The sequence below is a fragment of the Haliotis cracherodii genome, unplaced genomic scaffold, assembly GCF_022045235.1.
Source record: "Haliotis cracherodii isolate W230 unplaced genomic scaffold, xgHalCrac1.p SCAF_7, whole genome shotgun sequence".
NCBI classification, from domain to species: domain Eukaryota; kingdom Metazoa; phylum Mollusca; class Gastropoda; order Lepetellida; family Haliotidae; genus Haliotis; species Haliotis cracherodii.
This window is the reverse complement of record NW_027266330.1, coordinates 10,226,084-10,253,398: the sequence shown is the minus strand read 5'-3', so window position 1 is coordinate 10,253,398 and position 27,315 is coordinate 10,226,084. Positions and strand designations below refer to the sequence as shown.

At 42.5% G+C, this 27,315-nt stretch overlaps 1 protein-coding gene and 1 pseudogene across 1 annotated transcript; one reads left to right on the top strand and one right to left on the bottom strand.

The window, feature by feature from the left end:
* The window catches only part of LOC139448458 (uncharacterized), a 54,609-nt pseudogene extending 40,730 nt beyond the window's left edge, over window positions 1–13,879 (top strand).
* Window positions 13,880–23,547: 9,668 nt separating this feature from the next.
* LOC139448474 (uncharacterized) lies at window positions 23,548–24,539 on the bottom strand. The gene has a single exon (XM_071230022.1). The coding sequence runs from the start codon at window positions 24,481–24,483 to the stop codon at window positions 23,602–23,604; it is 882 nt and encodes a 293-aa protein (XP_071086123.1). The 5' UTR covers window positions 24,484–24,539; the 3' UTR covers window positions 23,548–23,601.
* Between the last annotated feature and the right edge of the window lie 2,776 nt (window positions 24,540–27,315).

Sequence of the window (27,315 nt, the reverse complement as noted above, 5' to 3'; positions counted from 1 at the left end):
GGGAGATATGGGTGGCCCTGAAAAGGGCCATTGGTGTGGCATGGTGGCGGTGTGTGTGTGTGTCAGTGGCGTGTGGAGATGATAGATGACTGAGACGAGCTTATACACAGTCGATGACCCAGCAACTTTTTTGCTAGATTGACGTCACATCACAAAAGGATCTTGCAACAAAATTCCACAAATGACATCATCGGGTATTATGACGTGATCATGTTGTGGAACGGACGCCTGAATTCTAAAGGTGAATTGACATGCACAGACATGGACGTGGTGTAGGAATGCAAGGAGCGGTCAGATGTCGATCTTGTTTTGTTTTTATCTCTGGGGTGTGCATGCTGATTTATCCATCCTAAAAAGACAACACAACACTTATGTTTTTTTCAACTTTTTTAAGGCGTCCCTGGGATTGTTTGTGAACATGAACTTTGTTTTCTCTTTTACCACAAGGGTGTGAACGTATGTACATTCCTAAAAACGTAGTGAACAGGAACTTTTGCCACTTGGGTGTGAACGTATGTACATTCCTTAAACACAGGTAACGTATGTACACTCCTCAAACAGGAACGTTGACAGTCAGGTGATCGGAGGTTCAGTGAACAAGTGTCAGGTAAATAAGGGCAGAATGGTTGGTTCTTTTGATGTAGGGTACGCGTCTGGGCACTCAGTCGAAAGGCAGGCATCTAGGTAGACACATGCTAATGAAACCATGCTAATACCGTTGCATCATTCTTGGCAGTGTCCTTCCAGTCCAACGTATCCAACACTTGATTAAAAGTCCATCAACGCAGGCGATAAGTCAGCATGTAGAGACAGTACACTCCACACAACGTGCTGTATCAATGTTGTAAGGGGTGTGTATCCATCTTTGTTGAATCTGACCCATGCGATTCAAAGTCTCTTTAAACAGGGGTAATGAATACAGTCAATAGCTATCCATCATTTCCACGGATCCAGGAGCTGGACGATAGATGCTCACCCAGTGTGTGCCAGGTTGATGGCTTGAATCTGTGTTGACCAAGTAGACTTTGGGGTAAAAGGGGTCATCCTGTTGCCATCCCAGGCTGGCAAAATCATCTCTGGCCAGGGTGCCTCGGTAGATAGCATGAAGTGGTTCGTCATCAGCCACGATGACTTCTAAATCCAAGGTGCTCAACCCGAATGATTCATCAATGGTCCCTTGTAGGAGGAGAAAAAAGGGTGGCATGACCGTCTGTCGCTGCTCTCTTTATACCATCATCGCATTCCGGAAACGATCTATTTCCAGAACATTTTCATATTCCTCATAGCAGATGAGGGTGACTGGGTTCTCGAGAGCTTGTCCAAACTGGATTTTCAAACCAAACTTGCCAGTTTGTCGAGGGTAGTTGATGCCTTCATCAGCACAAAGGTGTTAGGTGAGATCCACCACAAACAAGGTGTAACCATGAGTAAAGGCATTGGGAGTCAGTCCGCAGGTCTCAGGTCGCCACAGCTGCCCTGTGCTTCGGAACAGATTCATGCAGACTTGTTTCAAATGGGCGCTGTTGTTGCTGAAATCGCTTTTCATTTCCATGCCATGGACTGCCTGACCATTGACCTCCAGCTTCATCATGGTGACATGATTGTGTGTGAAGTTGTACAAATTCTTTTCTTTGCTTCCTACGTAGGCACTATTGTCAAACAGTCCCAGGACCACGCATTTTGGTAACTGGCCACCGATGAGCTGATCCTTGTGAAAGTCTCTACCACCTCTCGGAATGTCATGGGCGGTCACTTGTACACGGGAAAGGGGATACTTGGCAGTCACACCGGCGTTCAGACTGGACACGTGTGTTTCTCGGACAGCAGGATTGATGTTGAGTTGATGGACATAAAATTCGGTACGGTCAGGGCTAGTTTGTAGAGCCATCAGCAGCACACATGAAGAAGAATTCATTGGGACTTCGTAGCAATTTCAGTTTCATAGGGACGCCATCCAGCAGATAACGATCTTGAAGAAACAGGTCACAGTGTAGACGTCCTGTCAGTTCCACTTCTTTGGTGGGCCCAAAAAAATAAGATCACGTCGCGTTCTGAAGCCTGTGTTTCTTGCGTTCGCATCTGCATCAGGATTGAAGGCGTCCATTTATCCAGCATCATCGTCTAACCACCCAGGACATCAAAGGTGAGATGTTTTGGCTCCTGTACCATACTTCAGAAGGGTTTTCAATTAGGCTCTGTAAGGGTAAGTGCCCATGGAGGGTGTGATCTCAAACTGATTGTGTCCAACTTGCAGTCGCACTTCGCGAGACAGGGAATGCATCACGTTGTTGACTGTCATACAGGATTATCCCGTGGTATCCGTGCCATCATCTTTCGTCACACGCCATCATCTTTCGTCACGCATAGACATACTCTCAGGCAACACTGGGTGATGGTGGTGGTGATAGTTGGGACGACTTTACGTCTTTTAGGGGGTCTAGGCTCTTCACGTTCCTCCAAGACATCCATCATGGCTGCTGTTCCACGATGTTTCAGACTCTCTGACCATTTGTGTTTGCCAGCAACCACATCACTCACCAACCCGGGTAGGATCTTTTTACACATCTTGAGCACCGATGTTCCGGCAGATTTAAGGAAAGGCAACGCCATCTTCAAGTTACCTCCGAGGCCACTGCCACGTTGATGATACCGTCCTTTGTATACTTTGATGACACTCCCAAGCTGACCGAATTGTCCTCGCCAAAGCGTGTCCCATCATGTTGCTTCTACATTAGTAGCGACGTCGGAAGTGAAGTGTCACGATGGCTTTCCCGATTTGAAATGGCACCGGTCGACCCATGTCGTCCATGATATAGAGTTTAATACCGTCAAAGGAACTATGACGCAGTCCGAGGTAGAGAATTTGCAGAGGGCTTTTAATCACCACACTGTCTTGCATCATCTTCTTTGACATAGGAACTTAGATCAGCAAGGGAGCCATCGTATTGCCAACAATTTGATCTTCGACCAGGTTGGTGTAAATGTACATGGTATCAATTCCTGACAGACGATTAGCTTTTGTATCACCTCTGATTTCCACATAGCCACCTACCAAGGGAGTAGAAACGCCCACTTGCCACTGGGCCAAGACAATCAAGGGAGCGGGCGTCTCTGTGTAGGTTTTATAGTCTTCCTCATCGAGGAGAGGTAGTTGAACAAATCCGAGCATTCTTGAGAGTGGACTTGGCATGATCACTTCTGTGGAATAGAGTGGTCCACCAGTATTTCCCATGAGAGGATGATTGATTGCTACTTCTTCAGGGGCTTGGAATCGCACCTTTCCATCTTTAATCAAGTCAAATCGAAGACTATCTTGGGGATACTTGACATCAATGACAAACTGTCTGCCATCACTTTGGATGCTGTCTGAGGGCTGTTGTGTCAAGACACCCGTAATATGTTCCTGAACAAACGGTTGAGGGTTTTCACCAAATCTTCAGAATCTTCTTGCTTTCATAATGGATGACACCGTATTGCGGCTGTGGTATAGCGCTCCCTGCGCTTTCATACACAAGGGTGTCTTTTTTCAGTTTGAGGTTCAGCACAAACCAGTCAAAGGGTGGGTCGACGTTGTCATTGGAAAGTGAATTTCGCTGACGCCCACCTCCCACTGTTGGCGATCCAGATGCAGAGGATAAGGCAACTTGATTTCATATGCATTGACGGTGTTGTTTGGGTAGATGTCCATGGAGGCATCACGGGGCAGGGTCATGTAAAAGTCTTGTTTCGAAAAAAAGGTGGCAGCCATGATGACGTGAGCTAGGGTAGAAAACTCTGGGTGGATGAGGTATCAAGTTGAAGTCTTCTGGTGGGTGGGGTCGTCGTGGGTACGCCTGGTGAGGCGGCCAAGGTGGGTGGCAGAAGTATGTATCCCAAACAACTGGAGAGCAGGGCTGTCCACAACTGTTTCTCTACGGGATCCAAGGCCAACTGTACCATGCTCATGATGATCATGCCATATATCACAATGATCTGAGCTAAAAACACAACTTCACTGCGTGGTAAAGTCATGCCAAAACAACACCAAGATGAGTGTCGGAGCTGGTGATGACGTAGTGCAGCAGCGAGGGGAGGTTCAACGTCACCCACGGATGCTGAGAGGCTTCTTTGCAGGGGTGGCAGTGGTGGTGGCAATTTTGTCATCGCGTGCACAAGACCAAGGAGCCTCCATTCCAATTTGTAATGAACTTTGGATTGCTTTGGAAAGATCGCTCTTTCCAACCTCTCCAAAGCTTGGAAAGATCGATCTTTACACAAAATCCAAAATTGGATTGGCAACATTTCCAAACATATTTCCAACACAGGAAATGTTTCGAATGACTTGGAATGGTTTGGAATGGTTTGGAATTGTTTGGAAGTATGGTTAGAAGGGACAAGTTAAAATATGTTTTATTAGTAATTTGAACAATCAAAAGACTATGAATTATTTATTGAGTTTAAACTATATATAATAATCAATAAACTTATCACAAACATACACTACTTGTCTGTCTAGTGAGGGGCTTTTACAGTCGCATTTACCCTGAGGTGAGAGGGAGACCCGCACTTGACTCGACAAGACACTAATAGGTCTCAAGATTAAGTATTCGGTTGGATGGCTGCCATTTAATTACAAAACGCACAGTCATCTAGACGGATCACATGTAAGTATGCTGACATGTGCCTAAGATCATAAAATGGACAATCTTTAGTAACATCTAATTTATTGTTGTCTCACGCCATAGCTTTGAATAATTCTGTTCATTGAACAATTGGAATTCAGGAAGTTATCAATAATTGTTTTACTTAACATAAGATAAGATAAGTTATCATCCATCAACTTCTAAGTAACGCCTATCAAACAAGATAAGATAAGTTGTTTATGGCATAATATTATCATGTCAGGACATACTATAGTCAAAACCATATATTTTAAAATCAATTAAATGACAGACTTTGATTTCCAAGTCCCGATTATCAAATCAATGAGGTATCAGTTTCACCACATATGCACAGACCGCCTATTCTTATTTATACATTTTTCATAACTATTCTCCAGTTAAAGTTCTATCCTCTTATCAAATAATCTGCGAGAGTGATCATCATTAAGGAAACTTAACTACACTTACATACATTTGTGAACAGCACTTAAACTGTGATAATGAATTTTACTATTGTCCATATTAACATAATAATATATACAAATATACAAAACAGGACATGCATTTAATAAATATTTACCATTATATGGATTTATATGGATATATAAACGACTTCAACGTTGACATTTCAGACAAAAACAAAGTCTTCTATCTTTTAAAGTTCAGTGGAAAAGGGTTTGCTTCACAATTTAACATTTGTTTTCACCAAAGGACAATCAAATCAAGCCAAAAACACGAAAAATACATATATATGTTTAGCGACCGTCATTATACAATTCGGGAAATTCGTCTGCTTTAACTGCCATTTCAGGCCTTAATTACCGAGGCAGATGTTACGTAGTATCATTACATTTGCTGCTTTTGCAGCATCTAAGATGTGTAATCTGTGGAGTAACTAAAGTAATATTACGGCTGAACTCTTACTTGCATGGTTGTTTTAATAGAAAACTTAGATTTTTTATACATATAAAACAGATCGAAAATACAGCTGAACAATAGAAAAATCAAAATAGAAGTTGTGAATAGTGACAAATTTTAACTACATCACTGTGTCAATAATTATTGACTGATTCCGTCAAACAACTGTCAAACCATTCATTGCCATGTACGTACATGTACACAGGAAGTCGGCGCTGTCTGAGGCTCCAGGTAAATAAACATCCTGGTTTTATGACGGGAGATTAATACGAGCATGACATTTATGCAAAAATTGCGATCGTCAGTCCCTCTGATTTATTTTAATATGTTTCATTTCATCGTGATAAAAAAGTTAGTCACTTATAAGGTTACCACGTTGAAAACGGAAACGATCGTTAACAAAAACAACAAAATGTATATTCTTATCAGTCAGCCTAACATTGATATAACTGCACATAAAACAATCAAGTTCGCTAAAGTATTACACATGGTTGGTGGAGGAACAGGGACACTTTGAGTTTGAACAGGTGTCATCAACTGGTCAAGTAACATCATGGTTTGTATATTCACGTTGATTGGACAGTCTAGACTGGCGCCATCTAATCATGACAGCGTCTTCAGAACAGAACTTTATTTCTCCCAGGTTTAGGCCTACGTGGACAACGGAAAATTTTGTTTTAGTGACAGCTTTAACTGTGATTTAAACAAAGCAGATTCTTCTAAAAAAATCATTGTTTGCCTAGGTCATAGCGAGCAAAATCGTTTACAAAATATAATATATTTGTTCAAATTATAATAAAGAGCCCTTCTATTCTCAAAACGGTCTTTGTTCTATGACAATCGTAAGTTGGTATGGAAAAACAAAATATTTGTTTAATTATTCAAAGTTCATAGTCAATGTCATATGATTATAGACAAGGAAGATAATAAATTAAATATATAGAGTAGCCACTTTAAAAGACAGAAATTCTTTCAGTTAAATTTGCTCATGATTTGGTCTTTTCGGGATAAATAGTGCCCAAATAATCTTAAATATTTACTTTCATGTCATTACTAATCTCACATAAGGTTAAAAGTTGTACAACGTTTAACAGATATGATTATGACTTGTTGTATCCAAACAAATCCAAACAAATCCAAGCTTGGAAATATGACCTTGACAAATTTTGAATGGTAGTATTTCCAAGTTATGGATTGTTTGGAATGGATGGATTTCTGTCCAGTGGTATTACCACCCTCTGAATGAGTCTGAGTGACAGCATGCTCCTTATTTTATCTGCAGGGATCCACGAATTAAAATTGTCAGGGTAGCATTCCATTTCACCAAGACCTCTTCTTGACCCTGTTTCGGTCCTGGACGTCTTTTCAGCACGCGATCCATGGCATACACATTGTCTGTTTTGAAGATGGGTTGTATTTCTTCAGGGTAAAAGGTTCCTTGGAGGACTTCACCATGATAATCTTTGATCCGATACACAGGAGGTGTTCTCCCTGTCACCAACCGGTCCACCATAAACAGTTCGGTGGTCCAGTTGGGGAGATAACCTTTCCACAGGTGCCTTTGGTTTTGTTCCGAGTCCTTTGAAACCGTTCCACCATGACTGCTTTCCTTTCAGGATTTTGACTTGTGCCATGCTTCGTCATAAGAGCCTGAAAAGGGCGGCTGACAAATTCTCTGCCTTTATCTGTTTGCAATTGAGCAGGGAGTCGTCCTTTGGCTTGTTGCATCAGCAAGGTTTGAAAACCTTCGGTCAAAGCAGAACTGCTCTTGGCCTTCAGGGGTTGCACCCATGCCATCTTTGAAAACACATCGATCACGCACAGCAGTATTTGAATCCTTGGTAGTCGTCTTGAAAGGCAATCATGTCACTAAAGTCTGCTTGCCACAATTCGTGGACGCCCCCCACACGATAGTGGTATCTCAGAAAGGTGTGTCGTGCTGGTTTTTGCAAGGTGTAGGTACTTTGGGTTTGCAACCAACGCTTGATTTGACTTTGCGATGGTATGGTTTTCTTTACTGGTTCTTGCATCTTGAGCTTGGATTCGTGCTGCTTTCCACAAAAGTCGCCAGCCTCCAAAACTTGCAGGATGTTCAGGATGAAAGTAGGTTTATTCCAACCAGGCTGTCCAAAGGGAAGTAGGAAATCCTTTGTTTCCCTGCAGCAGTAGATGGAAGAATGCACTGTCGCTTCATGGTGCTAAAGGATATTCATGAACCTCGCCTGTTGATGAATCTGTCCTGTTTGGTATCAGACGGAGGTGGGGTCAACCATGGGGTCGGCATCTCATCTTTTTATTCTTCCACTTGTGGATCAAGCTGCCGAAAAGGAGGTGGGGGTGGCATCTCATCTTCTTCTGCTTGTAGGTCGACACTGCCGCCGCCTCCTTCTTCTTCTCTCTTTGTGACTTTGCGGGGAGAACTTGGGGAGGAGGAACTGGGTATTGGTGTTTAGGTGCAACGTGAGGATGGTGTTGCTGTTGCTGCTGCTGCATCCATTGTCATCGTTGAGGGTTTCCAATCTATTCATGAGGGACATGACTGTTGGCCAAATGGTGACTCAAAATGGTCCAACCTGCATGCCCCTCTTTGGTTTTCCGGTGACTAGTTCATCAAGTCCACCATGTGTGTGCCAGGGACAGGTTTCCCTTCCACGGTCAGGGTTCCCTCTGGAGTCCAACTCAAGTCGGGATTGTTTAGAATTCTTGTCATCAAATTCATGGCGTTACTGGACATGGCTTTAGGGACACTCATGACCACTTCGTCTATCACTTGTTGAGGAGGGGCAGGTCTACCTGTGGTGTTCCTTGATGATGGTGATGGCGGTGGTGGTGGTGGTGGTGGTGGTGACACTTTGGGTTGTAGTGGTTTGGGATGCATGTGAAAAGGCTGCTGCGAGCTCTGCATCAACGCGTCCATCTCTTCCAAATTTTGGAGACGTTTCTTTTCCAAGAGAGGGATGTGAAGTGTCTGACAATGGCGTTGTTTGGTGGCCTGTAGACTTTGCCATGTGTCTTCAGGCACCAACACCATCTTGCGTACACCACACACTGATCCCGACCTTTCTGGTGTCAGACCATTTATTACTTTCCTCCAAACAAAGAGGCTAGGGCAGAACCAATAAGAGGAATGAGTCCTCCTAATAATCCTCCTCCATGTTGAAGAAGTTTACGTTTCTTGCTTAAAGGTACTTGTTTTTTCATGAGCGAATTCAAGATTTTACCGTGTCGTTGCAAGTTTTGATCTTGAGTCGTTGTCATGGGAATATTGCCTGCATGCAAGTTCACCACACATTCACAAAGGGCACGGATGAAATCGGTAGGAGCATGTTTGAGAATGGCTTTGTGCATCGCTGGAGCGGCAGTACACAAATGACACAGAGCATGTTTCTGTTTCCTGAGGCACCAAAACATCTTTCCTGCATGGAGGTGTTAGCGTGAATGAGGCACCTAATCTGCAGCTTCTCTCTTTTATCAGGTAGTGGCAGGAGGGAGTTGCAACTATTGATCTGCCTTCTTGGACTTTCTTTGGGTCCGCATGTGCGCCAATCGTCTGAGAGCATCAGCTTGATACGCTTTCATGAGATTTTCATGAGCCTTTACTTTTGGCTTAGTAGTCATCGTTGTTGTTGTTGTCGCCTGGTGTTACCCTGTTTGAGGATTGGTGCTTGAATATAATGTTGCCATTGCAACAGAATGCATGTCAAGACCCCTACAAGTGTTCCACTACCACTACATTGCATCAGGTAGCCAAGACGTTCATCCATAGGCAGACGTGGATTGAAAGGGTATCAGGGTATCATTATGTCTGTGCAACCACGTCTTCGTTGAGCTTTCAATGGGATGTGTCCTGCTCTCAGGTTCCGCACGACCATTGCCAACGACTGCAAAAGCCAATTACTTCCTTTGTGGGGAGGGTGTTGATGATGTTGAAGGCCGTGGTGGTGGCTGCTGCTGACGATGTATGTTCACAGGTACCATTGAAGAGGGAGATGATCCTGGTGGTGAAGGAGTCTTGTGAAATGCAGAGGTCACAAGTCCCTGTAGCGATGAGGAGGAGACCATACTCTCATAGACATCATTCATCATCTCTTTGTCTTTGTTCTTTCCCTTCGTAGGATGAACCTGTTTCCGTCTTTGCCCGTCTTTGCCCCATGATAGATGTTCACCTGTTTTTATGAAAGTCTCTACATGTCATAAGTTCGGCACATACACGATGGCATCTTGGATCATGAAAACAGGCGGGCGCGTACGCGATGGTTTTTGCAACGTGGTGGGTTTCAAATCCAAGAACAGGTTAGTGTAAGGCTCTCGGGTGGCATCTTCATAGGCTTCATGTAGAAAAGGAACTTTGCCTGGAAACACCTGGCGAGCCATACTGTCGATCTGCGATGCATCTCTTGGATTTTTAAAGAGGACCATGTAGTGAGCATTCAGACTGATGGTACGATGTTGCGGCGATTGAGGAAACAAGTTCTGAGTGAGAAACAGCACGGATGTACTTCGGTGATGACTTTTCTTGGTGAACCATCGCGGCACTTCTGTTTCTTCTTCTTTCGTATTGTCCCCCAGCAAATCATCAACGACCAGCCAACGCGGGGCCACCCCTTTTTTGGGCAAGGCACGATCCGCCTCTTTCATGCTGTACACAAACTCAAGAGCAACCCCTAAGCAGTCTCTTCCAGCTCATGTTGAAGCAGTTGCCATTTGCTGTACACCCACACGATGCGATGGGGTGGTGTTTCCAACACCTCGGGACGATGCATCTGCTCCATACATGATTTCACAAAGGAACTTTTTCCTGATCCCGTGGGTCCCGCAATGAACATCGTAAAAGGATGGCGTAGGGTCAAAGGGGAGGTCATGACCTCTTCATCATCATCCTCACTACGTGACGCCATCCTGTGTTCGGGCTGACTGACACCAGGCAACTGATCCTCTCAAGCATAACCATTCTCTTTTATCTTGTTTTCCTATCTCTCACATGACCCATACAATTTCCTATGGAAAAGAAACAGAATGGTCTGTCCGGTTTTGAAAACTGCGGCTCAGACTAGGTGCCGGAATGGACCCATCAGCTCAATGCGTTTTCGACCAATCAGGAAGCAGGGTTTCAGTGCCTCCCCTATTAAAAGAGCGAAGCCACGCACACCGCCACAGTCCGAGCACTGAATGAGAGATCAACTATGTCTTACATATATATATACTCGGACCCCATGGTACCGCGGCATTCATCGTATCGCGGCATTTGTGATTTCCGATAGTTCACGCGGGACACGCCTCTTAGCGGCTGTCTATTAATGCAAATCGGTAACCAGTAAGTGCTCACTTCGTAAACAATTTCAATTTCCTCGGAATGTTCCGTCTGCTGTAAGTAAGGAGTTATTAATCCGTTGATACATATTTCTGGCATCTGTTGTAATATTGCCTTACCCCCATATATCAATGGCCAACGATATAACCCGCAGTTCGCCAAGTAAACTTTCTCTATTGACCTGAACTAGATCATCTGCTTATTCATGGCGACTAATGAGGTAACGGAAGTTACGTAGTCCGCACATTTTTTCCCGCTCTGTGCCCAGAATCTTTTGGGAGATCATAAGGGCCAAAATTTGCACTTGTCTGGACAAATCACTAATTCTGGCATTATCATAACAAGTGGTAGGTAGAATTATGACCTCTTTTTGTCCGATTCGGACCTCCATACACAACTTTTCTTTGTACCGCGATACGATGGAGTTCTCTCCCTTGTCAAACAGAGCGCGAGGCCCGGCTTTTACTCGGGGCTACTAATGTAAATAATGAACTTTTATCAGTAAAATATGCATTGTTTGATAAAATAAATGATATCTGATACAGAGAACCTGAATAAACATAAAGGTTAGTGAGTGCATTTTGTTCCGTTTAGTGTACATGACAAGTACCGCGATACCCCGAGGTTGCAGGCTACTGAACCTCAAAAAAAAAGTCACACCAAGTAACATTCCATGAGAAGTTGTCATTTAAATATCTGGGTATGTTTTGTCAAATGTTCAAAAATTTAACATTACCGTGTCCGGGAAAATGATATTTGATGATAAATGCATCATGGCGACGGCCTTGGTAACCTGATGCACGTGAGTTCCGTGCAAATTGAAATGCACATGCGTTCCCCCATTTCTTGCCCAATAAAAATCCACCCAGATCGGATGGCATTCATTCATTTTTGCCAATGCATTTTATGTGCATGTAAGCACCATAGGCAGGCTCCAGCAACAACGGTAGAGAGAGAGAGAGAGAGAGAGAGAGAGAGAGAGAGAGAGAGAGAGAGAGAGAGAGAGAGAGAGAGAGAGAGAGAGAGAGAGAGAGAGAGAGAGAGAGAGAGAGAGAGAGAGAGAGAGAGAGAGAGAGAGAGAGAGAGAGAGAGAGAGAGAGAGAGAGAGAGAGAGAGAGAGACTTGTGATGCCATTTTCTCAGTGACTGGTTTTCCGTTTCACTAAGAACATTTGATGCTTTAATTTCAACCTTGATGATCAGTTTTGCCAAGTTTCATCTTTTTAATATGTGTCAAAGTATGTTAACAGTGTTTGGGTAAATAAGGCTTTTCTTTTGCGGTTCACTATTATAATAATATTCAATGTTGCCTTAAGCCCACTCACTCCTAATTTTCAGTTTACATAAAAGTGGATTTGTGCCATTTGAATATTGCAGATATATACATGACAAATGCCTACGTGGAGGTGATGGACAAAGATATCAGCCTCTGCCCTGATGTCCAGGTGGAGTGGTGTGGAAATGTGTCCAGCACTGTTGCCAGGAAGGAGAAGTTCACCTTCACCTGCAATGCCACATTCCCCATCCGCTTTGTACGTGTCACAAGACGATCTACAGAAAATTATTTGAGTATCGGCCAAATTGATGTTCAAGGTGTCGGAGCTACAAAGCGATACCGTGAGTATGCTGCTTGTAGATTGAGAGTGTAGCCCTGTTGCCTTCACAATTTGCACACATTTACAACACACTACGTGACCAGAATTCACAATGCTAAGCACATCATTCTGAGAGTGGCATTTTTTGCAATGCTAAAGTATTCTGATCTAACAGCTCCAACCTGGTTCTTCCTTGATTCTCAAGTGATCTCAGTTTTATACTCAATGTAAACCTACGTTTCTCTGGAGAATGTTCAATATCCTATCCTACATTCTTGATCTACACACATGCTTCAATTTTCAAAAGCACGACTTCACTGAGAGCCACAATCAACCACCGAGGTTGTTGCTAACCATGGGCTCTTGTCCACCAGTTCAGTTTGTAATCATGACTGTCATTTCATTTAATGATGTCATTTGAAACCCCATTTATCCAATCTCATTAAAATCAGATCTTAGTTTTCGCTACCGCTGAAGACATCCCATTACTGGTCACGTCAGAACGACATTTCGCGAATTTTGAAATTGCCGACAATAAATCGACATTAGCCAATCAGAAGGCAGCTTTCTCGAGCTTTACGACACTTGTTTCAAACTTATTTTGACGTATTCTCGATTAAAAAATAATTAAAACTGATAAGGAGAATATTCTGGAATGGCTTATAGATGGCCTAGATCATATGGATATAATCATAAAAACCTTAACTGTGGTTCGGAATATCCCGTGTTAAATATTTCGTGGTTGCATGATTAGAAAACACATTCCGACTGGCACTTTCATGATCTGGTAAGCGACGCTCTGATTGGTTGGATGAAAGGTTGTTCTGACGTGACGGGATGTCCTCAGATCTTTGTTTAGCGACATCGAGAACTAAGATCTGATTTTAATGAGATTGCCGTTTTATCAGACTTATCTACAAACTTAGTTTTGGTCGCATTAGGCTTTCATGACTACACTCAAGCACCCATGTGAACCATATGCAATAATTATTATTCAGTCAAAGCAGGCATTTATAAATCAAGGACAATAATTATATACGACGAAGTAACCATACAACAGTGGTTCTACCCTCTTTGTACAACACAAACGGTAATATTTCAAATCAGAATGATAATAAATGCAGATAGGTGTTTATACGATGAGCACAATTTCTAACCCTCACCTCCATCTTCTCGCTAGGTTCCTACTACACGCCCACAACAAACAGGAAGGTGTCCATCCCATCCTTCACTACATCAGCCGTAACAGCCGGGCAATGTGGCATCTTTTGTCACCAAAATCATTCATGTATCGACTTCAGCTACAGCAAAACTGCATCGACTGACGCTAACTGTCTGCTAGCCAACAAGGAAGTGCCTCAGAATTCTGTGGCAAACAATGCCTGGACCATGTACACCCTGGACAACTGCCTGTAAACACCTGTTATAAGGTTAAAAATTAGACCAGAAATTGATGAAATGTATTTAGGCATTCAACAGTTAGTCAATCAACGATTAAGTCCATCTTTTCTCCCAGTTTCGGAAGTAAAGAAAGCGTTAAAAATGATTCAAAAACGTCTCAATACGTTGTTTCACGTTGCCAGAAGGATCCTGGTTATTATTATCGGGAACGCACTGTTCACTGTTCTCGGAATTCAAATTCAATTTTAATTTCGCTTATTGTTCCTATCCAGACTCTCCTTGATGTATAGCAAATACATTCTTTTGGCTTACCACTTAATCAATCAATTACGCATGTCACTCAAGTTATGAATTTACCAGATTATCTTGCTGTTTCGGAGGCTAAAGATAAGTATATTGAATTTTCAGCTAGGGATTTTCAAACATGTTATGGTGAACACGAAAAACACTGTCCAATTTTTCATAGTCCGAAACCAAAATATCGCTCACATGCGCACTTGCTTTGTTTGCTCATGACACACAAGAAATTAAAGCCTTGTGTGATACAAAACTCCGATTAAATGGGTTACGTTCAATGGCTCTCGAAATTGAACCAGGCACAATTCTTTTAACTGGCATAAAAACCATAATACTTACGTGCAATGGTCGCATTGAGAAGTTTCCAGCTTGTCAGATTTGTATATTTAAAATTGTGCGTTGAAACTGGATGAATTCGACATAGACATGAGATTCATAAATGTGAGAAAAAGTCAACTACTTAAAAATTATACCAACCTAATCTCTTACTTTTATCGGAATTTTTTAATGCATCCATCTTAAAAAAATTCGCAGAAAGGACACATAATTTCAATTTGATTTACTCCTTATTTCACAACGTATGAAAAAGGCACAGGTCATTTCTGATAATTTAATTGATGGTAATTGGATGGATTCCCTTCCACCTTACGCTTAAGATGTGGATTTGACCAACCCATATCACTTAATGACAAGCATAGCCGCGGGTTTATCCCTATTTCTCTTAATAATCGTTTTTTTTCTGGCTTAAATTTCGACGCTTATTTTTTGCATCGACCTTACTTACAGCAGGCTCCCCAACTGACGGTTTGACAATTTGGAAAACACATCAAACTTCACCCTATCCAAATTATCCCGTCCTTCATTTATGTCGTTGATTAAATCCATTATTTCTATGGATGTTTTTCTGATCACATCGACAGTATTTCTGGTATTCATTTTGCTTTTTCGAAGAATTAAAAAAAGTCAATCGACCGGTTGCGTCACTGGTTTAACATTTGACAAATTCCTTTACTTGTCATGAAATTATGGTCCTCACAATTCTATCTTTGTCCCCGAGACCTCACGTTAACGGCTGGAAATCCTTTAACTAATTTTCGTATTCAGCGGGTATTCCTTACTTATGATTTACTGTTTCATTGTCACAATTTGCAAATTCAAACCCGAAACAATCTATATATATTTCGGGAAAAATTTATGTAAATTGGCTAATGGCTTTTCGTTTAAAACGATTCCATCCTTCCACGACAGGTGTTTTTATTGTACTTCAGTATTGTGGAGTCGCTTTTTCGTTACCTCTGACATAATTCATATACAAATTGCCATCTGCCATGCGAAGATAATGATGACGATTCATTTTTTCTTGCCCGTAATATTTCATATTGTAATGGCTTTGTTTTAACCATTTTACGGACCAGTTATTTGTGAGTGTTATAAACGCTTGTCAGTAGAGTACAGTGAGAAGATCAGACTATAAAATGGTTGCGAATTTGAGATATGTTATCATATGGTTATCCCCCTTTACAGAAACCGAATTAGAAGGAGAAAGTTTATTTCTGCTTATTACATTTCATTATTGTGACAATATTGAATTAATTACTTTTCTATAGTGACAATAGATGTATTTGGAATTGGGTTCTCTCATATGATGGTCAGTTGGTTACATTTCATTACATTACTCTACTATTGCAATAGTATATCTCCGATATTCTTTGCTACGTTCAATTGCTATTGGTGTTTCAATGTGTGCTCTCAGTCCATCCCTTGATAATTATATATGTTGTTCGTTTTGGTGTTAATAACTACAAAGCATTTGCTGAATGTTGTTGGTTAGAATTATCTGATAGTTTATCCGACTGTAGTGTTCAAGCAGTCCATGGGTTTTGCGATTTGTTCGTGCTTATTAATGTCTTTTTATGATTATATTTGTCTACGCAAGTGAACCTGTAACGAATAATCCCGAAATTCGATTCCTGCCGTTATGATCCTCATATGCAGATGTGCATATGCCGGAAGACTTTTATTGTCTCTATAGTCTTATTTTTACAGGCAGAAGTCTGGGCTGCAGCTGTCACATCTTTATATGTATTCATATTTCTATAGTTGGTATGGTATTATTCACTTGTTGTTCGTGAATTAACAGTATTTTAAAGTGTTTTAGATGATGGCCGTACCCCATTCTATAGGACGGAGAGTCAAGCACTTCGCCCGCTGTCGTCTGGTCCACGCCAAATAATTAATCTGGCTTCTGGCTACACGCTTGCTTTTGAGGATGAATGCTGTCTTATCACCTCTGCCGCTAACCACAGATCGCAAGCCACAGAGTGTTATCCATATCGGTCAGCACCCCTGACGTCTACATCTACAGGTGCTCACGACGACCGCATACACGCTGTGACTCCTTCGGCATACAACATCTTTCGACAGCGACCGGTCAACACTCAATCAGTGTCAAGAAAAGTCGACCTCTTGCTTTGCCACTCCAGCCGAGGACTGTGTGCATAGGCTGCGTGTTTTCAAGGATTCAAGACCGATAGACAGCATTCCGCCAATTGACTTTTCAAAACCAGATAGCAGCCAGTGAATTCAATTGGGACCAGCGACAAATGAACTTTCGTGAATGGTGGTGCCATAATGTGGCCATGTGCAGTGACATTTGATATTTATACATCGCTATTAATTAATACTACATTGTATGTGAATAATATTTCGTGATTATGCTTTGTGGTTATACGAAGTAACATAGGATCATTCCTCTTATTCTTTAGCATGTTAATACATTTTGACTGTTCGAGTATTCGCTGTTTTCTGGATCTTTCTAAAATTTTGTAATTGGTTACAATTTAATATATGGAATGATCGATCCTGTTTTACTTCTATTGTGTTTATTGTGATTGTATTTTACATCTCAGACCTGATCCCATGCTTAGGTCTTCCGAGCTGTGGGCAGCTGTCGTCCACAGGCGGAGGATGTTATAAAGTTAAAAATGCATCTCAAAACCATTCGAAAATGGTAACCGTTATAGCTGCAATGAGGAGTTGCATTAGATATAGTTTGTGACAGAACATTTAGTTTGAAAGGAATCAGTAGATAAAAGACATTTCACATTTATCACAAGTGTATTTTGAACATTTCATACTTATCATTGGATTGGTTCCTGGTTATCGTCTATTAGTTAATGAAACAAATAGATAGTTTCAAGGTATATTTCATTTGGAGCTTCCGGATGCGAGTCACAAAATCAATAGAGAGATGAGCAATCTGGCACGTAGGCTTCTGTATTTTTTCCGACACACATGAGTTCATGGTCAGATCTAACTTCTAACGAATCAAAATGAGGTATTGTGACATGTGACAAAGACAGGCCAGGCCCGATCACTATAAAATGATACCTTCAACATTAGGAGAGGAGAGCGCGGTTTGCAATCGATCGAGTCGAATCCCGATCGTTCTAAGTTTCCCCAGTTAGTGACGAGTCTGGCCGGCTTGATCCTGTCCTGTATTTATAGATGGGCTGAGAGTAAGTAAAACTATGTGAGTATAAAACTGGTGTTGCGTTTTTTATTATGCGTGTGTGAATGCTGATAGAGACAACCTGGAGTAAGTGTCGTTGGACCAATCACTCCTGGACGGAGCCGAGCCGCGGCGGATAAGTCGAGTGGCAATGTTCTGGCGTAATTGACCACGAGGACCAGGAACGGCAATACATTTAGTAACTGTATTAGGGTCGCACTTGACGCATGAAAGCACTTACGACACACCCAACACACTGGACAACTGCCTGTAAACACCCAACTCAAACTGGAACTCTGGATGGAAACTTGGAATCTGACTAGAAGTGGACTACCGCTATGAAACCAAAACACTTTTACTATTCATACTGTTATCCAGAGGACTTAAATGTACATTCGCACGAATCAGAACATTTGTAGTATGATTGCTGGAGCTGAAATATATTTTCGAATTCTGTTCGTTTTAACATTGACATGACATTGAGCCGGACAACTATCAATTGCAGGGAACCTGCGCTTTCGCCGCAACCGGGAGTTACCATGTTATTGGTAACTCGACATTCAATTTGCAGCATTAAAATGCTTTTGTATGGCGGATCACTATCACTATTTCGCTATCCGTCATTCAACGTACGACATAAATGTACAATGTTATGGCGAATGACGAGCCTTTCGTCATTCGCCGTTCGAATGTATACTGAGCAACAAAAGTTCCTGTGACATTGAATAAGATTTAATGCAAAGTTATGTTTTTTACCAAATCTGAACAATTTCTGAAACGTGTTCAAATGGTTAATTTGCCATACTGACTACAGAAAATGCTTTAAATCATAAAAAAAACCATGAATATGCCAAAATATCAATTTACAAATCAATAGCGTGTGTGTCCACCTCTGGTTGCAATGCAAGCAACACATCTTCGTCTCATGGAATGGACCAGGCGACGCAAAAAGTCCTGTGTCCATATCTGCTGGAGAATCTTTCGAAGTTCCTGGAGTGTCTGTGGAACACGTGTTTGACATCGAAGGCGCCGATCCATCTGATCCCACATGTGCTCGATTGGTGAGAGATCAGGGGAACGAGCCGGACAGGGGATAACATTCACGTTGTTTTGTTGAAGAGAATCCTGAACGAGTCGAGCAATATGAGGCTGGGCGTTTATGATGTTGAAAGGTAATGCCTGTTGAAAGGTAATGCAAAAGCGGTAGAGCAACAGAGCCGATGATCACATCAGATTTCCCTCTACAACCCTCAAACGGGTCCTCTGTCTTGCTGTAATCCCACCCCATACCATAACGCTGCCGCCCCCGAACCGATCTCCTTCTATGACACAATGATTGACGTAACGTTCACCTCGACGTCGGTACACTCGAATCCGTCCATCACTGTGGCTGATGTGAAAACGAGACTCGTCAGTGAATAGAACCTGTCCCCACTGCATGGCCGTCCAGCGAAGACGCTGTCTGCACCACTGTAGACGTGCTTGACGGTGGTTTCCTGTCAAAATGGGACGTCTCGCGGGTCTTCTGGTGACAATCCCTACACACCTGAAGCGACGACGTACGGTTTGTGAAGGCCAGGGATGCTTCTTGCAGTCACTGTTGCTGGCTGGAATCGATTTCGTAGGTGTGTTGTTCGAATCCAGTTGTCTTGTCGATTATTAGTTACGCGTGGCCTGCCACTCCGAGGATGGTCTCTGACTGCATTCGTCTGTTGCCAGCGTTGTCATAAACACCAAATAGAGTTTCTGTGGACGTTAAATTGTCTTGCAACATCACGTTGACTCGATCCTGCTTTAAGCATACAAATGGCTCGCATACGCTCATTTTCGGACAGGCGTGGCATTTCGTAATGTTGAATAATTGCGTAATTTTGTTGTTTTTCTGAGTGGTTGTTGTCAGCACACGTTTTTATACCCATTCTTGGGTAGTGCAATGCAAGGGGCTTGCATAAAAAGTGAACTTTTGCATGGAATGCATGCCTTTCTGTAGCAGTTGCTTTTTTGTGACTTGATTCCATACATCTACTAAAATATTGAAAACCAAACTTTTAATTGTTTGAAAAATACACTAAAATATTGATGTCACAGGAACTTTTGTTGTTGAGTTTATATTAAAGTTGTGATTTGAATGACGAAAACAAGGAAACATTTCGTCATTCGAATGGATGTCAATGTATGTTGAATGACGAAAAAAATAATGTTTTTCGTCAGTCTAATGACGAATGATGAATAACGATTAACATGCCAACTTCTTGCTGCCCACAGTCACTGTATAATTGTACAGAACTGAAATGGGAGAACATCACACCCTGAAGAATATATACAGTAAACTAACGAACTCAAAGGGATCAATATCCTTTGTTCGTTATAACCGGAGTTCGTTATAAGCGTTTCACATAAAGCATACCGCAAATGACCGGGACCAAAACCAATTCAAAACGGTATTTAAACTTCTCAATACTTTCTGTTTCAACTACATATCCATTTAAAGTACGAGTGACGTTAAACAAGCAGGACTTGTATTTCACACATACTACAATATATACTTGTGACAAAAACAACTACCCGAGAGACGGTTACCATAGCACTTAGCACTTTTTTAATAACGGCCCTCTGAGACAACAGAGTTGGTTGGTTGGCTGGTTTTTTAACGCCGCACTTAGCAATATTCCAACTGTATGACGACGGTCTGTAAATAATCGAGTCCAGACCAGACAGTCCAGTGATTAATACCATGAGCATCGATCGACGCAATTGGGATCGATGACATGTATCATGTAAGTCATCGAGCCTGACCACCCGATTCCGTTTGTCGCCTCTGACGACAAGCATTGTCGCCTTTAACAGCAAGCATGGGTTGCTGAAGATTTACTCTACTCCGGATCTTCACGATTCTAAGACAACAGAGACCCTATTGTGTCACGACTACAGTTCAACCAATGAGAGGCTAGCTACTATCACAAACATTCACCTGTAGGCATTCCGATGGGATCAAGGGATAGAAAGCCATCCCATATATACATGCTGGCCGAAAGACCAAAAATACAGTCTGGTTAATATATGGGAGATTGCTGAGAGTGCTGTTGTCTGCTGTTGCGTGCACCATAACGGTATGGATTGTTGCTCATGTTATCAACCTTTGATTTGTCGGACTTTGCTTTCATGGATTATCTACATACCACATGATGTAGCTGGCACGTAGTTGGTCGGGTTTGGTTGGTTGGGTTGGTTTCGCTGCCGCTGAAAGATGCTATTGCTCTACGAAAGGTGCATTCATTTGCTGTGTGAAGCGGCAGAAACATATCTGAAAAATATCGGTTTATAGAAAGTTTTGACACTGACCCAAAGTATGAAGTGTTTATACAAACCATTTCGTTCCTTTTGTTTTTAATGTACTCCACCTAGGTCTCATTTCATGGCATGTTAATACAACCATTCACCTGTATATCGTTTTCTACAAAGTTTGGGTCTCGAACTTACAACCTCTGTGTTAAATCAGGCTTTGGGTGAGTGTCAAAACTGGGTTTCTGTATATATACCGCTATGTTTCCAGACAGTGAGAAAAAGAATACCGAAAAGGCCATTACGGAGAGGACAGGCATTCCACTATACCAACTGTTTTCCATGTTTTGAAAAATATCGAGTGTGGATATGAAATTGAGCACAAGACGAGGATGACTTTGGGTGACATAGGGCGACTTGGTTTATTGGCGTCTATAACAGTTCTTGTTTCTAAGAATAAGAATTTGCATGCAGTGGCTTGGTAGAAATCATGAGGAATTCTATCACCACTCCCAATACATGAACAACAAGAACGACGTTTGACCTGTTATTTTGAGCATAGAATTGTCAAATGGGACAATGTTATTTTCTCATATGTGCCCAGGGCTAAGGACAGAGCTGGGGGAAACATACCTTAACACAACTAATCCTAGTTATCGTAATGGGCTCCCAAAGGCTAAGGATAGAGTTGGGTGACATACACTACCAGACCTAACCTTAGTTTTCGTAATGGGCTCCGAAGGACTAAGGATAGAGTTGGGTGACATACCATACCATACCCTTTCGTAATGGGCCCTCAAGGGCTAAGGATAGAGTTGGGTGACATATCCTACCAGGCCCTTTCGTAATGGGCCCTCAAGGGCTAAGGATAGAGTTAGTGTCACAGGTCCTACCAGAACTAACCTAGTTGTCGTAATGGGCTCCCTGAGGCTGAGGATAGATTTGGGGTCACCTATCCTACCAGACCTAACCTTAGTTTTCGTAATGGGCTCCGAAGGACTAAGGATAGAGTTGGGTGACATAACCTACCTAACCGTAGTTATCGTGAAGGGTTGGTTTGGTTGTTGTTTAAGCCGCACTCAGCAATATTCCAGCTAAATGACGACGGTCTTCAAATAATCGAGTCTGGACCAGACAATCCAGTGATTGATATCATGAACATCGAACGACGCAATTGGGATCAATGACATGCATCAACCAAGTGAGCGAGCCTGACCACCCGATCGCGTTAGTCGGCTTTTACGACAAGCACATATATGTGTATTCTATATATATTTGAAACAAAACTAATCATGTCCGCCATTTGGGTAACGATCACGGAAAGAATATGTTGACATGCATTTGTCCAAAACAACAAATATGACAGCTTACATGTCAATGTATGGCATTTATGATACATATATCCATTCTGAGACTACTAAGGTTCGTTATAAGACATCAATAGTGGTAATTGTATCTTGGTGGCTGTAAATAACAATGAGTTGTCGCGACACTCAATTATGTCAACAATACTTAATGCAATTTTGGTTAATCTTTTCAAGAATATTACAATACATAAGCCAGCTGCTATACAAAGAATACTTATATATGAAACTGGTGTGATTTGAATCCCTATTTCAGGACCCATCGGCATAATATTCTACCCATAAGGCGGGACCTGTCTCTATATCATTCTACCCAGAAGGCGGGACTTGTCTCTATATCATTCTACACAGAAGGCGGGACTTGTCCCTATGTCATTCTACCGAGAAGGTCGGACCAGTCGGTATATCATTCTACCCAGAAGGCGGGACCTGTCGGTATATCATTCTACCCAGAAGTTGGGACCGGTCGGTATATTATTCTACCCAGAAGGCGGGACCTGTCGGTTTTTCATTCTACCCATAAGGCAGGACCTGTCGGTTCAGTTATGTGTTTCTACCCCAATAGGTTATGTTTGCACAGTTCTGTATTTTAAAGGTAAGGTGAAATAGGGTTTAACGTCGCGTCCAAGATTATTGCACTTATAAAGCGACGTGCATGCACGTGTATTTGTGTGGCTGATTATAGTAGTCCGGACTAGCCCACTGAGATACCATGGCGCAGTTTAACATGAATACCACACTCAGACACAGTATACTAACTCACAGGCGACCAGTCCTAGGTTTAGCCGCTTAATGCCGAGCGCCAGACAGGGTCTTTTGATATGACGCGGGAGGGGATCGAACCCCGTACTTTCCGCTCTCCGGGCAGACGCTCTACCACTAGACCACGGAGGCGGTGACTGTATTTTAGACATATTCGAAGGTGTTATCAGTGTTTCTTGGCACTACTCGGCGGTTGAGAAGTTGAGGACCACCCGATTAGTTCATATCACTGCAAGTAATCTGTCAAGACTTTATGTAGTAGTAATAAGAAAGAAACGTGAGGTCACTAACGTCTTTTGAGTTGTATCTAATAGAACAGTGAATTAACTGGCATCAATCTAAGCCTATGCAACAAGTAACATTTGAGTCATAGGGACAGACATGTTGTGTTAACCAGTGACGTCATATGGCTGTATGGTAAGGAAACTGGGAGTCCAAATTAACGCCCAGTCCAACCAGGCATCGTCCAGTGAACGGGGTATCAAATTAGAAAAACAGTGCCATGTATTTCCGGGGGTCAGCTAAAACTTGTTGTGGGGCAAGCTGTCCTCAGAAACCAAAGCCTGGAGCTCCTGTGACCTCTCGTCCTTGCAGTACTTCCACAAGAGGAAGGTGACGCCTGACGCCATCAGGGCGGGGATGAGGGCGAACACTATCACGTACATCCACACTCGACTCTTGCACACGGTCCACATGTCGATGCTGTCATGCGTGCCATTGCCTCCATTGTGGTACACCACGTTCATTTGAGGTTTAAGTGACATGTCAAATGAACATGGTTTGCCGTCAGGACGATAGGAGCAGTTGGATGTGGCGGAACTGACGTCATATAGTGTCCGGGTTATGTACACATTGCTGTTCACGGGCAAGATGTAGCGTGAGGTGGAGTAATACAAGAGGTAGTAATCATCACTTTGTGAAACGTTCAACGTATAGGTGAAGACTGGCGAGGTCGGGTGAGAGATGAGATAGCATCCATTACATTTTCCTCTGCTGTCGATCCACGCTTGAAGATTAGAGTTTCCTTTTATGATGAATACTGATATATCAGCATCCCCGGATGAGACCACGACGGCTTTAGAACCTTTCAGGAAATAGAACCCCCAGTATTCGTATGTATCTCCTGTTAAAAACATAGAATATGATGTATTGAACTTCTCGAACTTGTTGGGGTCCACCACCGGTTCTCCATCAAAACTGTAGGCTTCAAAAGGATCGCTGGGGTTGAGAGTGAGGCTCTGACAGAAGGCGTTGTTGACGCCGTTCTCTACTTTGCGCATGTCCGTTGGTGCGGCCTGGAACTTGTTGATGCCGAAGACTCTGAGACTGATGAGAAGTCCGGCAGTGAGGACGGCAGTGGCGACATAGAGCCAGAGGAGGGCGATTCGGAGGTAGCGGGACATCTTCCTGATGCAGAGGAGGATACTGGCGATGTTGATGATGAAGCAGCAGCATGCCACACAGCCGTCGTCGCCGCCCCCCTCTGAGTGGTGATGAAGGTGTACTGACCCTACCCCACCCCCTCCTCCTCCACTGAACCCCCCTCCACCCCCACTGGAGAAACCGCCGCCGCCGTGGGTCATCCTGGAAAACATGTGGTAGACATTAAACGTATAATACTATATATAGATATCTGGGTTTTCCCGAGAGCCCAAATGGACTGGAAAGTTCAAGTGCGCATGGTCCCCATGGTCCCCAGTATGGTGATCTATCTTCAGTGGTTGACGATCAATAGCCCGGTTTTTATCATATCTTGTGTATTGTTACATCTTTTTACAGTTCCATGCTAGTTTTATGTTCATATCTGTGATAGTCTAATTTGTTTTACTGTCCTTTGTCGACAGGTTTTATTATTGTCAAAATATATTTGTATAAATTTATCTCGTCACTATATGGCTGAAATATTGCCGATGTGACGTAAAGCATTAACTCACTCACTCACTCACTCAAGTGTGCATGATAATGTTTAGCTTGTGCCAACGGAATTTCGAATGTTATGAAAATATTTACAACATCAACAGTTCTGTTCGTAATGGAAACTAAATTACTTTCTATTTCTATTTTATTTTATGTTTCATTTTCTTCTTATATTGTGGAATTATAACAACATCCATGACATGAAAATGGCTGAAATGTGTGAAAAGGATTATTTGTATCATTTCTGGAGAAAGTGTAATAATGAGCAAGTCCGTGGCCAAAGATGAAATGTTAAACATATGCGGCACTGTGTATCTTCATCTTTGAGAAAATATCCGATCAAACTTGCCCATGTTCTGATATTAGAAACAAAGTTCATCCAAAAGTTCCAAATTATCCGTTTGACATTATGACCATTTTACTGCGCTTAACCAATTTGCCTTCCTTCGTTATTATTATTATTATTATTATTTTTTTTTTTTAATTATTATTTTATGTACAGATCAAACTAAAAAATGCAGCAAAAAGGGTTTGTTTGGTCCTTGTCCCCTCCACAAGCAGCCCAGACAGCAGGGAGTCAGATAACTTGGTACTTGGGATGCAAGCGTGACGTTTCGAAAGCGAGGTCCGCATATTTGCCATGTTTTTCCTCAATCTTGTCAATCACATTAGTGTCAAGGGGACAGAAGATTCAATGATATAAATGATTTCATTGGGTGTATCAAATAGGACAAGATCAGGTTCGTTGGCCTGGATACGTCTGAGGCTGAAAATGGGCCTATTCCAATGAATTTTGAATTCATCATTTTCCATGACGCCCTCTACATATTCCGGGTCGTACCATGGGTGAACCTCTGTGTCAAAACCACAAGCATGGCGAAGACGGTAATACAATGATAGAGCTACATCATCATGTCGTTTAAGATACTGTGTTTGTGCCAAAGCTGGGCATCCACTGACAATGTGTCTGACAGTCTCATTAAATTCATTACATAATCTACATTTCATATTCACATTTTGATGCAAAATCACACATTGATGGTTTCGAGTGGGAAGTGACTGGTCCTGAGCAGTAAACTCTTTCACTTTTCAGGCCAGACGACTTCATCCAAGCGAAGGACTCTGCAGGATTGCTGATCTTCTCAACACACTGCACATAAACTCGATGCAGTGGTCGTTCAGATAGCCTCTCCTTGAAAAACTGAGTCTGGGCCTACTTGATATTGCACTTCGCTCAGTTGACACTCATTTCTTTACCGTCCAGCAGTACTGAACCATCAACAACATCAACACCGACATTGAGATTATGTCCCATATCCTTGGCTCATTTTAGAAATGCCTTGTTTTCATCATGAGCCTTGACATGCTTCAGAAGAGGATCATCAGACAAATAAATGTGTGCAAAAGTGCACAAAACAATTCTATCATGAAGAGCCCGAACGTTAATCAAACCACGTCTTCCCATAATGATTGGTAAATATAAGCGATTGAGGGAAGGGTAAGGGTGGTGGGATCTATTCTCTGACATGATTCTTCGTGTTAAGGTGTCAATATCCTGAATTTCTTGTTTCGTCCAATTAACAACACCAAAAGAATATGAAAGGACGGGTACAGCATAAGTATGTATGTATTATTATTATTATTATTATTATAGTGTTTGCTGTTTAACGCCGCACTCGGCAATATTCAAGCTGTATGACGGCGATTGCACAATGATCGAGTCTGCACCAGTAATCCAGCCATGGACGCTATGCACATCGACCTACGCAATTGTGACACGATGACATGCCTCAACCAGGTCAGCGAGCCTGACCATTCCATCCAGCTGGTCGCCTCTTACGACAAGCATAAGTTGCTGAAGACCAATTCGTATCACCAGCTCACAACGACCTATAAGCATTCGAGTCTGTGTTACAGTGTTACAATGCCGTTCATGTCATCGGGACACAATAACATTTGGTCAGATACTGTACCTACCCGCTCACAACGCCCCGGACACAATCGAGTCTGGGAAAGACAGTGTTACAATGCCGTTCAGGTCATCGGGACACAATCACATTTGGTCAGATTCTGTACCTACCCGCTCACAACGCCCCGGACACAAACGTGTCTGGGACAGGCAGTGTTACAATGCCGTTCAGGACATCAGGACACAATCACATTTGGTCAGATACTGTACATACCCGCTCACAACGCCCCGGACACATTCGAGTCTGGGACAGGCAGTGTTACAATGCCGTTCAGGTCATCGGGACACAATCACACAGGGTCAGATACTGTACCTACCCGCTCACAACGCCCCGGACACAATCGAGTCT